Raw genomic sequence first — 16,731 nt, forward strand, 5'->3', positions numbered from 1 at the left:
CTCCTCCTCGCCCTCCTGGGTTACTGAGCCAACTAATAACAAAACACAAAAAGGGCTTGCATCTCTTTGTAGGCACCGATGTGCCTAAAAACGGATCCCGTGGCTGCGTCAAAAGTAAAAAAAAAATATATATATATATATATATATATATATATATATATATATATATATATATATATACACACATTAATTAGCCATGCTGCATTGCAGCAGGGATGCAATGCATCATGGTTAAAAATCATTGACATAGCCAGTGTGTCCTATCGGCGAGACCTGTTGGCTTTACCAATGCTTGTGTATTATGAGCTCAGTTTTCAAGTCTTGTCCCAATTGCCAATGGACGTTTCGCCGTGAATAATGAACATCCAGCATGCACGTTCTGCCTCCTGAGTGACCATAAGTCAGAAGACTTTAATGCCTGTTTGCTTTGAAAACCAAAACCATCAGTACATAGAGACAATATTTTGGTTGCTCACTGGGCCGCAGCAGAGTTTGAATTTTAGAGACGGTAGTGAAATTCTCCGTCAATGGAGGAAAACGGTTTCTAGGAAGAAGAAGATAATAGAGTAACATCAAGGGGCATATCAGTCTTACTCGTACATCTAGAAAGTGCAATTGGAGATTCAATGTGCAATTGGAGATTTAAGTCCCAACTCTCAAGAAGTCAGACCTATTGCTACAGTGTATCCAAGCTTCCAATAACAATACTGAAGTCGAAGATTTTGAGCAACTGTAGGACACTGGCCTGATGGGTGGTGGGTACCTATGGTACTTACAACCCTATACCAGGTCCAGGTATCCCCCCTCTCAATGAAGTGTAGGCAGTGTCTAGAAGCCAGGCTCTGTAGACATAGCTGTGGATGAGCAGCCAAAGCTTATCTAGGAGACATGCAAAGCTCATGCAATACCACTACAGTCACACAGTACTTACACACACGAAAGAAAACACTCGGTTGTACAATTGTACAAAAATAAAGGTACTTTATTCTTGGAACACAATATCAGAAAATACTAGAGCATCAACCCTCCAATAGGAGATAAGTAAATACACTACATATTTACACTAATAACGAACAGTAAGAGGCATTAAAAGGTTAGAAAACAGTGTAAAATAGCAATATGCCATAGTAGTCCTAGGGGGAGCCCAAACCATATACTAAGAAAGTGTAATGTGAACATGGTGCCCCCTCCTAGGTAAGAAAATCCTGTACAGGAGAGCTGGGAGTACTAGGAAACCACACACGTAAGTAATGTAGTACCCCCCAGTGACCAGGAAGGCAGGAGCAAAACACTGGATTTCCCCAAAACCACCCCAAAGGATGAAAAGAAGAAAAAGAATACACCCAGAACAGCCTGCAAGGAACCAGCAGTGGAAAACCGAAAATGGAGACCTGTGGAGATAGGGGACCAAGTCCAGAAGTGTCTTGAGTCCAGGGGAGTAGGAGATACTACCCACCCAGAGGTACCTTTTGGAATTGGTCAACTAAGAAGGAAGACAGGTCAGCACTGCAGCATAGAAGTTGGAAAAGAGTTTGTGATGCATGCAAAAGGTGTCCCATGCTGGAAGCTGGAGTGCAGATGGGTGTCAGTAAAGGATTTCCACCAACAACCCTTGGCAAAGGTAAACTCGTGTTTGGAGGAAAAGATGTGCTGCCAGGGACCAGCAAGGTCCAGCAGGACTCTTCTCAGGAGGGGGAGTCACAGGGGACCCTCCGCATCACAGAAGGCCCACAGGAGCAGAGGCAGCACCCACAGGTGTCCCACAGGGCAGGGACACAAAAGTAGCAGAAGCAGCCCATGCAGCACCACAGAAGTTGCTCCCACGTCACCGGAGAACCATGCAGAGGTCCAGGAAGTTGCAGGAGGGAGTGCTAGGGGCTTAGGCTACACATCAACTGAAGTTCCCCTTGGAGGTGAAGCAACAAGCCTTGGCAGCTGCAGAGGGCGTGGTGCCGGGGGTCCTATCTTGAGTGGAGTGGAAAAGACTTACCACCAACAAAGTGCGACAGCTGGTAGAGAGAACCAAGGGAGACTCTCCAGACCACCACCTGTGATGCAGGACACACGCCACTCAGGATGAGGGGAAATCCATGCAGCCGGTCGTCAGTGCAACCAGGTACCTGTAGGTAAAGGGGAGTGATGCTTTCACCCTAAGGGAGAATCCTTCCTCTTCTTGTGCAGGCAGAAGAGTTGCAGTCTCCTTAGGATGCACATCTGGGGAAATGTTGCGAAGCTGTGAGGAGTTCCGTATACAATATTGCAGAAGAGTTTTCCTCGTGGATCTGCAGCTTGTAGGTTCCTGGAGGGTCCAGTTGCGGTTCCTGAGGCCAGAAGTCGAAGCAGAGGAGTCCTGCTGGAGTCTTGCAAGCTGAATCTGAGGACCCACCCCGGAGAAAGACCCGAAAAGGGGGAAAAAACATTTGGCTATGCAAGAGAAGTATTTTGGGGAATAAAATGCCTCTGGCACCATGAATATCGAGAGAAAAGAGAAATCTATAACTGCCCAGTACATTATCAAAGCTACACAGATTAAGAGGTCTAGATAGGAGAGAGAACATATCAAACAAAAGGATACACTGACAGAGGTTGTACAGCAGGTAAATGGTGAGGAAGAGAGCCTTCATATGCAGCAGGAAACCGACTCAGGGGAGAGGATGTTGAAAATACAGGCGGTGGAAAGTGCCCTTATGAGATTACATTGAAGCAGAGTTCCCACAGAAGGAGGTGAGCCAATATCCATGAACGACATCGCAACTTGGTGATTTTTCCATGTACCATGTAGTAGTGAAAAGTGCAGCAGATGCCTTTGAAGTGCAGATGGAAGTGAAAATCAGTTTTGCCCATGGTTCCTAGTATATTACAGCTGGGTAGACCTGCTGTAATGTAATAGTAACAACCTTGAAGGTGGTAACTCCTCAAGAAATATAACTCATCAATCCAGATCTAAATTATATTAGAGCTGATGTAGACATTGATTCTTTTATAGTCTCCACAGCAAATAAAAGAGCACAGTCACTGACAACTATAGGACCACTGCCAGATAGGACACTAAAAGGTTGGAGGGTACTAAAAGAAAAATGGAGGGATCAGCAGCTACATAGTGGTGTATATCAAATTCAAGGGCTCTGGTAAATAAACGTGCATTATCAGTTTGAGGATATAGAAAGCCTCCTGAAAACACCTTCCTGAGGAATATCAACAGAGAGACAAGTCTGTAATTGAGGACTTTAATGACATAGCAAATGTATCCATACTCTGGCTAGACATGCCTTGTTGCACATTTGAGTTTTAAAGCCTGAAGGACCAGTGAATAATATAGATATGCCTCTCTCACAGGCTATCGTTATTTAGCCCCATAGTAGACAAGTCCATGTAAAGAATGAAAAAGGGTAATGAAACAGGGGAATGGGAGGATTGCCACCCATGAGAGGAACATATGAAAAAGAAGGCTCAAGTTGCAAGAGAAAATTAGCACTAAACCTAATGAAGCACAGATAATGCATATTGTTTGTTGAGAAACCTTAAAACCAACATATCAAATATTCAAAATGGACCATGTACAGATACTTCAGAAGAAGGTACGTCATCTACTTGAAAAGAAAGCAATAGAGAGAAACATAAGGGTATACTCTGTGTACTGTTTAATGTCAGAGAAAGACTAATATTATAACCTTTATTGGACCTGCGGTTTGTGAAAAGATTGATCAAAACACAAAAGTTCCAAATGACAACCCTCCAAGATATTAAACCAACACTGGCAGAGTATTTGTTGACAATACATATAGAGGATACCTATTTTATTATTTCTATCCAGCCAACACCCTTGAAATATATCAGGTTTGTGATGATGGTTGTAGATTACCAATTCAAGATCCTACCATTTGTCATAAAATCTGTTTTAGCTGTGTCTATGAAAATATTAGCTGTGGTAATCGTCCGCTTCAGAAGACTAGCCATTTTTGTGCACTCTGATTTGGAATTATGGCGGGTGAAATCACTCACTCATTCAAACAATGCAGACCGAAACTACACAAAGTGGTGGAGCTGCTATATCTGTTGGGATTCAGAGTCAATTAGAAAAAAAGACACCCCTTTACCCGAGATATAGAAGACTTGACTGGGGGCAGACATAGACACAATGCAGGCAGTTGCATACTCAGCAGTGGTTCAAGCACTGCAAATTATTATTAAACTTTAGCAGACTTCACAGTCAGAACAGTTATGAAATTGTCAGGCTTGATGGCTTCATGTGTTCACTTGGTCTACATATGATACCCATACTGGAATAGTTTAGCAACCAGTGGTCACAGACACATGGGGACTGGGACGGTCTAGTGATTGCATCAGACATTCTGCAGGGAGATTAAATAGTAGAACAAAGCAAGGGAGTTGAAATCGTGGAACAAAGCAAATGCAATGAAGGGCAGGGGGGGCCTTTTAAAAGACCAGTCTACAATCCACCATAACAAAAGATGTACACAAGTTGGATGAGGTACTTGCATGGGCACTCTCAAAATATGGAGAATTTGGTGACCTCAAGAAGTAGCCAAACATCTGTTACCCAATATTCAAAACTCTTTACACAGCTGTAAAAGCCTTTCAGAGTTAATACTTAAAAGGGTTCAGATTTAATCAGACAATACAACAGTAGTGTTTACCTAAACAAACTGAAAGCGGCAGACTCTTAACCACTGTGAAAACAATTGAAAGAGATTTGCCGGTGGACAAATCCTGTCCCGGTCTTACTTTATGCAGATGACGCAGTTTTAATGGCCAGGACCCCGTTAGCCTTACAAAAACTACTAAATACTTGTATTACATTTATGTCACAATTGGGTCTTACTGTCAATTATTCAAAAACATTCATCATGAATTGTGGTGGGAAACGCGGCAAACCCTACAATATTACAACCGCGGAAGGGAGAGTAGAAACCGCAAGCACCTTTTCCTACCTGGGCATAATGTTCGACAATCAGGGCTCCTGGGTTAACTGTAGGAAGATAAAAAAATCCCAGCATATTAAAACAACGATGGCCTTAAGGTTTTTCTCTAAAAGAATAGGGGGGATTACCCCGCCAAACATGATAAAAATTTACAAAGCTAAGTGCATCCCAGCAGTCACGTACGGGTCCGGTATCTGGGGATACACAGACTGTAATCTGCTACAGACGGCTGAAAACGACTTTTTAAGATATATATTGATGGTACCAAAAGGCACATCATCATACATAATTCATTCAGAACTAGGATCCCCCTTTATCACCGACCTGATAAAGATCCAACCCTTACTGCTATGGCACAAAATTTGGACCTCGGAACACACTGAACTAAATAAGGCCATTTTGACCGACTGCATGGAGTCTACATACGCAACAAGGGTGCCATGGCTAAAATTCATCATGACTTTCTTTGAAAACATGGGCAACAAAGCTTATTACACAAATCCAGCTCTCCTGGAAACAATCTCTAGGAAAGACCTGAGTGCTATGGCACTAAAATATCTAGAAGATCTACGATGGGAGGTTGAATCAAAAAAGTCCACCGTCAGTCACAATCAAATAATCTTGTCAACGGAGGCTATTCAGCCTTATCTGATGAACGTGATAAATCCTCGCCATCGTTTTGTGCTCACTAGAATGAGGTTGGATATATTCCATCGTTTGGTGACCTTCCCAACCATGAATGATTGGAGCACCACCCTGAAGGCCTGCCCATGCGACGCAAAGGCACAACAAACCACATTCCATGTGGTTTTATTTTGCAAATTCTACGCTAAGCAAAGAAAGCGTCTAGTAGCCCCTCTCCTAAGGCTAATCAATCTCCCTCAGTGCCGCACCGCGTACACTTGCCTTCAGGTATTATCATCTATCGAGATGTGCAGAACCTTGGCCAATTTTTTATGCTCTGTATTAAGCACAAGAAAGTGCATGGGGGCTACCAACATAACTTGAACTATTTTAGATTATTTATTATTTTTTAATCTCTAAGATTTTAGCTTATTTTATTGTATTTTATTTATTGTTTATCAAAATGTAAATTATTGTTACTTTTATGACTTGTTGAAAGTCGAATAAAGTCCTTGTACTACAAATACAAAAACATCCACATTTTTGCCAACCATGTGGCAGAAGTAGAAAATGTTCACATGGATGAACTAATTAGACTGGCAGGCACTTCTCATGAATGGGAGTTAAAACAGTCAGTGGTAGACATCCTCTTTCTCTGGTGGGGCACACCTCATGTAGACCTGTTTGCAACCATAGAAAACAAAAACAACAGCCAGTACGTTGCATCCAGACATTACAATGCCCAGTCGAAGGAGAATGCATTAAATTTGCGTACGCTTTTTCTTTGATACCATTGATTCCAATAATTATAGAAAACTTCAAGGATATACAACATAGAAAGTAAATGCAATTGTTTGCAACACACATTCACCACAAGTACCAGCTATAGCGGTTGTTAAAGGTACCATTGCGAGATGGGTAGCCCATATCTTTGAGTACTATTATCAGTTAGCAAATGCAGCACTAAAGGTCAAACCAACGGGCACTTTCTATTAAAAAAGGGGCAGCATTAGCTTCTCGGTCTAATGCCTTTCTGCAAGATATGCATGGCTGCTACACACATTCACATAACAGTACGGTGTGGATATAGGAACACTCGAAAAAAGGATCGGAGGCATTCCTTTATTTCCATTCTGTTTTCCATCTCCCCTCCTCATAGGACCTAACACTCAAACAGTTGATGCACAGCATGTGAATCTAGAAGAGTTTTCACACTGCAAAAGAAACCAGTTACTTGTAACAATGCCCTTGTCGCTGTAAGCTCTTGTACATTCACACACAGCCTTCTCACCTTTCCATGAAGTCGGTGGGAGTGGCACATAATTTAGAACAAAAATCTAAAATGAAGTTCATGTCAGAATACTTACGGTCAATGTCCCAGTGAGTCATACAGACCCTCCTAAGTCCACACCGATCTCAGAAAAAAATATTGTATAAAAAAAATCCAAACGTCCAGACCCAAACACTAGAAGACAGAATAATGCATAACATGAATATATAGGTGTCAAGCTGCAAAATATTTTTCACAGGTAAGTAACTGGTTTCTCGTCCATGCAGTTGAAGTTTTTATTTTGTGGTAAACCCTTTTTGTGTTACTGATTTTGAATTAAAGGTATACTGTTTTGTAGCCTCTAAAAGGAAATCAAGGCTTGTTTAAATATGTCTTACATATTGCTCACACACAGGAGCAGGAGTGTTTCCAGGAGGAGCTCAGAAAGGCACAGAGGAAGCTCCTAAAAGTGTCTCGTGATAAGAGGTAAGTGTCACACACAGCTCTGCTAATGCCCTGTGATTTTAATTGGAATCAAGGTCCAGGACGCAAAAACAGCTTTGTCTTTACATCGCAATCCTGATCTCCTGGTGCAACTGTGGTTCTAGTACTGTAATCCACATGCAACTTCACCTAGGCACAACAATGCTGACTTTTCTTTTTGCAGTTTCCTGTTGGACCGTCTTTTGCAATATGAAAATGTGGATGAAGACTCCTCAGGTAAGTAGAGCTTTCCCAAGCTCTGCTGGCTGCAGCACTTGTACTTCTCACAGTTGTTGTCTTTGCATCTTAAATTGTTCAGTGTTCATTCATTTGCATCATGCCTCCCAAGTGGTAAATGTGTTAACACTAGTTCTTGTTTTTTTTGTTTGTTTTTGTGGATCACCCATGTTGCTCATATTGTCTGTCTGAGGGTCCCATTTTCCTTTGTTCTTCTTTTAATTTTGCTTCGACAGGTATTAAAGAAAAAATTCTTAACAGTAATCTCAGTTTATCGTAAAGAAATGTAGAACTAGTGAATGATATGTAAAAAAAAAAAAATAATAATCAATTTTGTAGATTAATAATTTTGTGTTTGTTAATTTTTTTCCAGACTCTGATGCTACAGCTTCCTCTGAAAACAGCGAAGGGGACGGGCCTAAATCCTCCGACATGCACACCCCCAAGAGGTCAGGGACACCACTTTGTACTTTTTATGGGCGAGCACAAAGTGCTCCGTCCATTCTGTTATCTCTCTTTGGGCTTGAAACCGCACCCATGCCACGTCAGTCACTTTTTGGTTCGTGGGCTTGCCTTTTAAAATCCGCTTGCTTTCATTTGTGAAAGGCATGCATACGTCATGCCTTTTCGGTGTTTAGCCCACCTACACAGCACCGGTAAAGTACCAAAAACATACGAGGCTCGATGTTTTCAGCCTGGAGTCCGGACTACTTCATCTGTTTCTTTTCCACGCAGCGCAATCGCGCTGCATTTTACATTGCACGATCGCGCTGCGTTTTTTTTTGTTGCTTTACAACGCTAATAGCTACAACTCGAACAAATGCGAGACCTGTTGCATTGAAAATGCTTGTTTTCTGCATACTAGTGCTGATTCTCACCTAGAATTCACACTTTCCTTCCTTGATCAAACACTGATCATTCCCTGCAGTAAAAACTCTCACTGCTGAAATAATGGGCATAGATTTTTCAAGACCCATAATTGCTCTTTGAAGAAGTGATTACTTTGGCCCTGCTCTCCTGTTTGTCTACAGGCCCTATCTTTCTCCATTTTTAATACTTTTTCACAGTAGTTGGGGGGGCCTGGGGCAAACGTATTTTTGGGACCCCTGTTTGGAACAGCCTTGAATTTATGATCCAATATCAGCTCCTTCATGCCCTCTTTGGCCACTTCACTGTCAGTGCACAAACACACTAGTCAAACTTCTAATGTGCTTACATCTAATATTCAGGCATAGTGACCTGTGTTTTCAGTAACACAACAGTAGCTTACTAACAATGCCACAAATAATCTTTGTGATACCCTCCCATTTCTCACATGTGAGGTTCTGTTTGGATGTAAGAGAACCTTTTATTATGGATGTTGCAGGAAACATAAACACAACGTTTCTCTGCAAAGTGTCTCTAATAGACTCTCACGCATCAGACATTTTAAAAATAAATTAAAGAAAAACACTATTTAAAACAATCTACGGAAAAATTATTCAAGGCCATTAGTGCAAGACCTTCTGCAGAACAGAGATGGCTCTATGCGGGGGGGGCCTTAAAAGCTGGGGCTTTTGGCCAGAGCCCACTTTGTCCATGCCTTACAACGTCTCTGCCTTTGCTGCTTCTACAAAATATCTGGCCATGTTATTCATTAAATCTATCTAAAAACTTACTGACACTTTCAGCGGATCCTATTCTGACTGAAACGCTGCAGCTGATCGACCAACTTGTAGTCCGTCTCACACCTTGTTTACTCGCTCAATGCTATACTACCAGCAATTCCAGAACACAAACTCATACAGGTATCCTAGTGAGCTTAGGGTCCTCAAATAAAAAGCTAGTGGGCTTGAAAATAAGTGAAAAAAACAAAAAGAACACAAATCTTTAGAAACCATGTAAAAGAAGTACTTAAATTGCATCAGAGAATATAAAAAGGCCTTCCCTGCTGTCTTCCAGTGTTTTAGGATCGGAAGTATCAAATGGCTTTACCTATTGTGTGTCTATGGGAAAATGTTTTTGTACATATGGTCCTTAGTTCCTTGATTTTGCTGCAAACCCACCAGAATAGAAGAGGCACCCTGTTGTCCATGCCTTAAATATGGGGCCCAGTAGGAATCTGTAATCTAACTCAGAACGACCAGGCCTCTTGACAGTCCAATGCAAATGACACCCGAGTCTTAATCGGACTCTTATTAAATAATCATTCTGGTATAGATCTGGAAATCTTCAGGACTGGATGTCAGCGATTGCATTGCAGTTGAACCAGGCTAAACTGTAGCTTATTGCAAATCACAAGCAGCATCCACCACCTTTGTAACTTCCATATTACTGCTACTAATAAAGATTTTTTTGTGTCTATTGAACTCTAAAGTCTCAGACCAATGCTGTTGTTGCTAGTCGTTTTTACCAGCTTAGCAAACGTAATCCTGAAGTCCTTTTCTTTCCATCAGGAATTGAACTGTGGTTTGAGGTGTGGCTGTAAATGCCAATCTTGACTACTGCAGTGCTTTGTGCAGGACCTTTTGAATATCTACTGGCTTGAATACAAACAACTCCAAATGCCGTAGACCAGGCTGTATTTGCATTTGAAAAATAGAGCATATACCACAGGTCAATTATTTCCTCCATTGGTTGCCAGTTGCGAACCACAACAGATTTGACAATTCTATTTTTGATTTATCATTCTTTGCACTATCTAGCCCCAAATTATCTGCCTCTAAGTTCTTGATATGAGCACCTCATTGCGATTCTTTCAGTTCTAATTTACTGCTACTGAATATTCCAAAATTCAGTTTGAAATCCTGAGAGGTTCCCCTTTTTCTCTGATTGACCAAAAGTGGTAGAATTTTGTCCCTCTTGATCTGAAGCACTCGTCCTCATTTCTCGTTTTCAGAAAAGTACAGAAATCTTGGTTGTTTAAATAGGCAATTCTAAGATCAACATTAAGAGACCATGTGGGTAGTGGGTGCTGTATAAATGTTGTCAATCGTCTCTAGGTGAGAGCTAGTTGGTCTAGGTTTCAAACAGGCCCTTAAGAGGCTCACTGACAGTGTGCCACAAAAATGTGTTACTCTGTCTGCGCCCCCTAAGCGCATCCCTCTCTGAAGGAAGGGAGAGGGGGGTCCCATGGAGCCCCCAGATATACCCCTGCACTCAGGTGTAGTCAGTCTCTATACCCACCTGCAAGTGTGTCTCCAGCTGCCTAGTACAACTCCTCAGTATATTTCAGATGTGATCATTGATCTAGTATGTGTAGTCATAACCAGTGCATCCTAGTAGCACAGCGTATACTGATGTCAGTTACGTTTAACTGGTGAATTTCAGCATTTCTTTTTTTTTTAAAGCAGTGTGTTTTTAAATTTATTTTTATTAGAAGACGTACTTATAACTCCGCCTTAATCTTTATTTTTTGTAAGTGAATTGACAAGGTTTTTTTTAACGTAAGTTACAATCTTACTTCCTTATGTACAATTCCACTTTAACTTCTGTATTCACTAAATTTCAGTTTTTTAAAGTAAATTAATATCTTATCACAATTTGTCTGCAGCCAATTCTCCACTGAAAAAAACAAAGGTTAAAGTATTGTTATAGTTAGATAGTTGGAGGCTAAAATGAGATAAGAACTAATGTTTAAAAAACAGTGAATTTCACCAGTTATTGTTTAGTAACTAGCTATAACTTGATCCACATCATGCAGTGCTTATGAATCCACATATTACATCACTCACAATTTATTAAATGATATCATTGATGACATCAAATGACATCACCAGTGACTTCATGGAGTCATTGTGACCATATTCTATAGGGTTTGTGTGAAGTAATTCAGCAGGCTACACCTGTGCCAGAGTTTCTATCACCAGTCAGGTGATAATGGACATAACTTTTGGTGACATGCAGTGCGCATAGCATACATGTGAAGTCACCCATATTTCGTGGATGTTAAAAAGGTACTCACCCACCTAACAGACAGAATGCCTCCAAAGATGTCATGGAGTAATCACCACCAAAAATTGTTTGTACTATATTCACCGTGACAGGATCACCCTCCTGAAGTTTTCGCTTGCCCTGCAATTTTAAGTCAAGAGGTCGACAGGAATGCATTTAAAACTGACAAAACACCTTTTACCAGGCTGTATAGAATACTCTTCATAGTTTGGTAAAATATACTACTCTCATTCGTGAGATGACCACAATGGCATACAACCTTAGGCCTTGCTTACAATCCTGTTTTGAGTTACGTGGGTCACCCCTACCTTCTACATAATTGGACAGTCTGTATTGCCTCAAAATCGGCAAGATTCTGTGAATAAACATACAAACCTTATAAACATCCTTGTTCCATAGCTTTTGTCTATATCACTGTATTACAACTATTTAACAATACCATTGGCACACACCCAGACATCCACTGGTGGATAATTTATAGACAACACAGATTTGGATTTTCTCACATATTTATTTGCAACAAGCTTTGACTGTAAGCCACAGCCTACTTTGAAACATTCCTCTGCGCCCCATATGAGGTGTGTTCAGCCTTTATCTTGTTTAGCATGGAGTACTACTTGCAGCCCTAAGTTTGTTGGTTTATATACTGAGAACCAAATAACATTCAAAACGCACAACCACACCTGCCTCTCAGGCTTACCCTATTGCCATTCTTTGGACTCACACCTGTAGACAGTAATTCTATACTGTAGATAACTATGGACTGTTTACTAACAACTTTTGTTTTTTAATGAAGTAGGGGTTTATGGAGTATTGTGAATTACGTCATCATGGATGATGTAATTTGGAATGTCATGAGTGATGTAAATGATGTAATTTGAGATACAATATGTTTGGTCATATGGCGCATGATGGAGTTGCTAGTTAAGAGTGAACTCACTTAACAATAACTGACAAATTACAATGTTTTTACATTTTTTTAAATAGTATTTCTTATCTCATTTCATCTCCTAACTATGTCAGTTCCACCACTGAATTTCTTTTTTTTTTTTTTCTTCAAACATAAGCAAAGATCTTCTTACCATACCTAACTGCAATCTCACTTTAACATTTTTTTAGTGAATTTCTGTATTTCTTAAAATATATTTTATAATGAGCATACACCCAATCCTCTTTGGCAACCCGCACCCAATGGCCCAGGAGTGGACAACCATTGCTGCGCACAGTCACACGCAATGGGGTTTGGCCACATGTCCTGGCCCGGTGTCACTAAGTATGCCCCACCTGCTGAAGGACAACCACACTGCTGCTGCTTACTAAATGTTTTAATTTATTTTCAGCAGTACTGTACTGCTGCAATACTGCAACACCACATGGGGGATCATGTTGAATCCCGCCTGAGGGTCAGCTGTGGCTTTCCTTGTCCCCTTATATGATCTTTATTCTTGAAATTCTGGGCTCCGGGTTAGCGTCCCCAAGTCCTGTAATCGCAGTCGCAACATTTTTTTTTAATATTGCGGCCAGCCAATCAGATTATTTCGGTCCTGTGGGACCAAAATGGCAGATGTGAAAAAAAGCTCAGTGTGTGTGTGTATATATATGTTCGATGGCATGTGTAGCTGCAATTACACATGCTATGTATAGGTCCTGCCATCTAGTGTTGGGCTCGGAGTGTTACAAGTTGTTTTTCTTTGAAGAAGTCTTTTCGAGTCACGGGCGCGAGTGACTCCTCCTCTTCGGCTCCATAGCGCATGGGCATCGACTCCATCTTAGATTGTTTTCTTTCCGCCTCGGGTTCGGACGTGTTCCACTTCGCTCCGTGATTCTAATCAGGAAAGTTAAAGAAATCATCGAAAATCCGTTGGTATTGTTGCGTTTGGGACTGGTTTTCTATAGATACATCGGCACCGACCAGACAACCTCTTTGGCGGCCCTTCGGGGCTTCTGCACCCAACTGATGCCTGGTCGGCCCGACCACACCCGTCGTCGAAGACTCATGGACCGGACCCCTTTCCGTTTCTGTCCGACGTGCCACGCCAAGTATCCTTATACAGACCAGCATCGGGTCTATAATCTGTGTTTGTCACCGGAACACAGTACCTGTGAGGCCTGAAAGGATTTTCGGTCGAAGAAGACCTTGAGAGATCGAGCAAGGCGCTTGCAGATGGCATCGAAATCGACACAACACCTCGACGTCGAGGAGGAAGAGATGGCTATTTCGATGCAGGGTTCGGAATCGGACGACTCCGACGGAGACCGACGGCAGGACAAAAAGTGAGTACGCCTGCCCGAACCAGCCCCAAAGTCAGTCGAAAAAACAGAAGGCCTCAGGGGACGCCACTGCCGGAAGGCCATGGCTCGACCCACAAGAAAAGCGGTGACCAAATAACATCTTCGGCACCGAAAAAGGCCAAGATCGTGCCAAAGTCTTCAGACTCGGGTCGAGAAACCGGCATCGAAAAGAGTCGACATCAATTGGTTGAATCGAATAAGCCTCGAAAGAGCCTCTCGGAGCAGAGACCAACTGTAACCCTGGGTGTTTCAGTCCAGAAAAAAATGGCTTAGGAGCCGAAAAAGACTTCTTATACAGAAGCGCATGGGATCTCACAACAACTTAAAGAGAGACACAGGTTTGAGCAGGAGCTGGATGTGGAGGAGTTTGACCAAAGTCAACAAAGGTTACAAATCCAGAAGGACACTGGAAAAATTCAAGCCATCCCTCCGCTTGAGTTTAAAAGGAAATTGGCTTTTCACGCAGAGACTGAAGCTGAGCAACCAAGAGCAAAGGTGGTTAGAGAAAGGTCATCAACTCCACATTTCACACCAGAGATGTCGCCACCACACTCGCCACAAGAGACAAGGTCACCAGTTGGCACACTAACGGCACAGTCACCCACACATACTGTGCAGACGCAGGGCGATGCAGGTCCCTGGGACCTCTACGACCCACCAGTTTTAGACAACAGTCCTGAGTGTTATCCCTCAAAGTCATCTCCTCAAAAGGATAGCACATCCTACACGCAAGTACTAGCCAGGGCTGCGACATTCCATAATGTCACTATGCACTCTGAACCAGTGGAGGATGACTTTCTTTTCAATACACTGGCGTCCACGCATGCGTCATATCAAAGCCTGACAATGTTACCAGGCATGCTTAAACCTACACAACAAGTCTTCCAAGAACCGGTCAAAGGAAGGGCCATTACACCGCGGGTGGAGAAAAAATACAACCTCCCCCATCGGACCCTGTGTTCAATACACAGCAGCTCCCTCCGGACTCTGTAGTAGTGGGAGCCGCAAGAAAGCGGGCAAATTCCCAATCGTCAGGGAATGCGCCAACCCCTGATAAAGAAAGCTGCAAATTCTACGCAGCAGGGAAGAGAGTGGCTTCGTAAGCGGCCAACCAGTGGCATATCGCCAATTCACAGGCCCTCCTCGCCCGTTACGAATGAGCCCATTGGGACGAAATGCATGATATTATTCAGCATTTACCAAAAGAACATCAAAAATGGGCTTAACAGGTGGTGGAGGAGGGACAGGCCATCTCTCGACGCAGCAGGGAAGAGAGTGGCTTCGCAAGCTGCCAACCAGTGGCGTATCGCCAATTCACAGGCCCTCCTTGCCCGTTACAACCGAGCCCATTGGGACGAAATGCATGATATTATTCAGCATTTACCAAAAGAACATAAAAAACGGGCTTAACAGGCGGTGGAGGAGGGACAGGCCATCTCCAACAACCAAATCCGTTCTGCACTGGGCTCTGCCAATACAGCAGCAAGAACTGTAAAGACTGCAGTTACCATCAGGAGGCATGCATGGCTGCGCAGTTCTGGTTTCAAACCAGAAATACAGCAAGCGGTGTTAAACATGCCTTTCAACCAGCAGCAACTATTTGGGCCGGAGGTGGTCACTGAAATCGAAAAAATGAAGGACACAGACACGGCCAAAGCCATGAGCGCGCTCTACTCTTCCCAGTATAGTGGAACATTTAGGAAGCCATAGTTTAGGGGAGGGTTTAGACAGCAACCCTCAGAGCCATCCACCTCCCATACAAAACCCACCAACCAGTCACAATAGCAGAGAGGGGGGATTTTGTGGTTCATTCAGGGGACAATACCCAAGAGCAAGGGGAAAATTTCAGCCTGCCAAGCAGACCATCAGTAACAAGCAGTGACTTCAATGACACACTTCCCCGACACACATCACCAGTGGGGGGAAGATTAACAAAATACCTCAAACATTGGTCAGACGGAACCACGGACACATGGGTTCTATCAATTATTCAACATGGTTACTGCATAGAATTCACACATTTCCCTCCAGATGTTCCCCCAAGGATGCACAAACTGTCAGCACAACATATAGACCTACTACAAATAGAAGTGCAAGCACTATTAACAAAACAAGCCATAGAACTAGTACCACACCATCAAAAAGGAACAGGGATTTACTCCCTAAATTTCCTTATTCCCAAAAAAGACAAAACACTATGTCCATTTTCAGATCTCAGGACGTTAAAACTCTTCATCAAATCAGATCATTTCCACATGGTCACACTACAAGATGTAGTTCCCTTGCTAAAACAGGAAGACTACATGTCAACACTGGATTTAAAGGATGCAAATTTCCACATACCCATCCATCCATCTCAGATTTGTCATACAGGGCAAATATTACCAATTCAAAGTATTGCCCTTCGGGATAACAGCGCCCAGAGTATTTACAAAATGCCTTGCTGTAGTAGCAGCTCATATAAGGAGACATCACATGCACGTATTCCCATATCTCGCCGATTGGCTAATAAAAGCCAACACTCAACACTGGTGTCAAAGTCACACGCAATATGTAATAGATACTCTACACAAACTAGGGTTTTCTATAAATTACCAAAAATCTCACTTGCAACCATCCCAAAATACAACAATACTTGGGAGCCACACTCAACACGCAAAGAGCAATTGCCACTCCAAGCCCACAAAGAGTTCAATTGTTTCAAAATATAGTGTCAAGCATACAACCAAACCAACAGTACACAGTCAGGTTTGTAATGAAACTACTAGGCATGATGTCCTCATGCATCGCTGTTGTCCCAAACACACGGCTACACATGCAGCCCTTACAACAGTGCCTAGCAAAGCAATGGACACAGGCACAGGGTGAACTTCAAGATCTAGTGTTGATAGACCACCAAATACACTCTTCGCTTCAATGGTGGAACCCTGTAAATTTAAACAAAGGGCG

At 42.4% G+C, this 16,731-nt stretch overlaps 1 protein-coding gene across 3 annotated transcripts in view; it reads left to right on the top strand.

Moving 5' to 3' along the window:
* The window catches only part of INO80E (INO80 complex subunit E), a 187,913-nt gene that overhangs the window by 78,058 nt on the left and 93,124 nt on the right, over positions 1–16,731 (top strand). For all 3 annotated transcript variants that reach the window (XM_069244124.1, XM_069244123.1, XM_069244125.1), the window contains exons 3-5: positions 7,253–7,323; positions 7,505–7,557; positions 7,931–8,006. In XM_069244124.1, the coding sequence (XP_069100225.1) occupies positions 7,253–7,323; positions 7,505–7,557; positions 7,931–8,006 (200 nt within the window). The remainder of the gene's footprint in view (positions 1–7,252; positions 7,324–7,504; positions 7,558–7,930; positions 8,007–16,731) is intronic.

The sequence above is a fragment of the Pleurodeles waltl genome, chromosome 7, assembly GCF_031143425.1.
Source record: "Pleurodeles waltl isolate 20211129_DDA chromosome 7, aPleWal1.hap1.20221129, whole genome shotgun sequence".
Lineage (NCBI taxonomy): Eukaryota > Metazoa > Chordata > Amphibia > Caudata > Salamandridae > Pleurodeles > Pleurodeles waltl.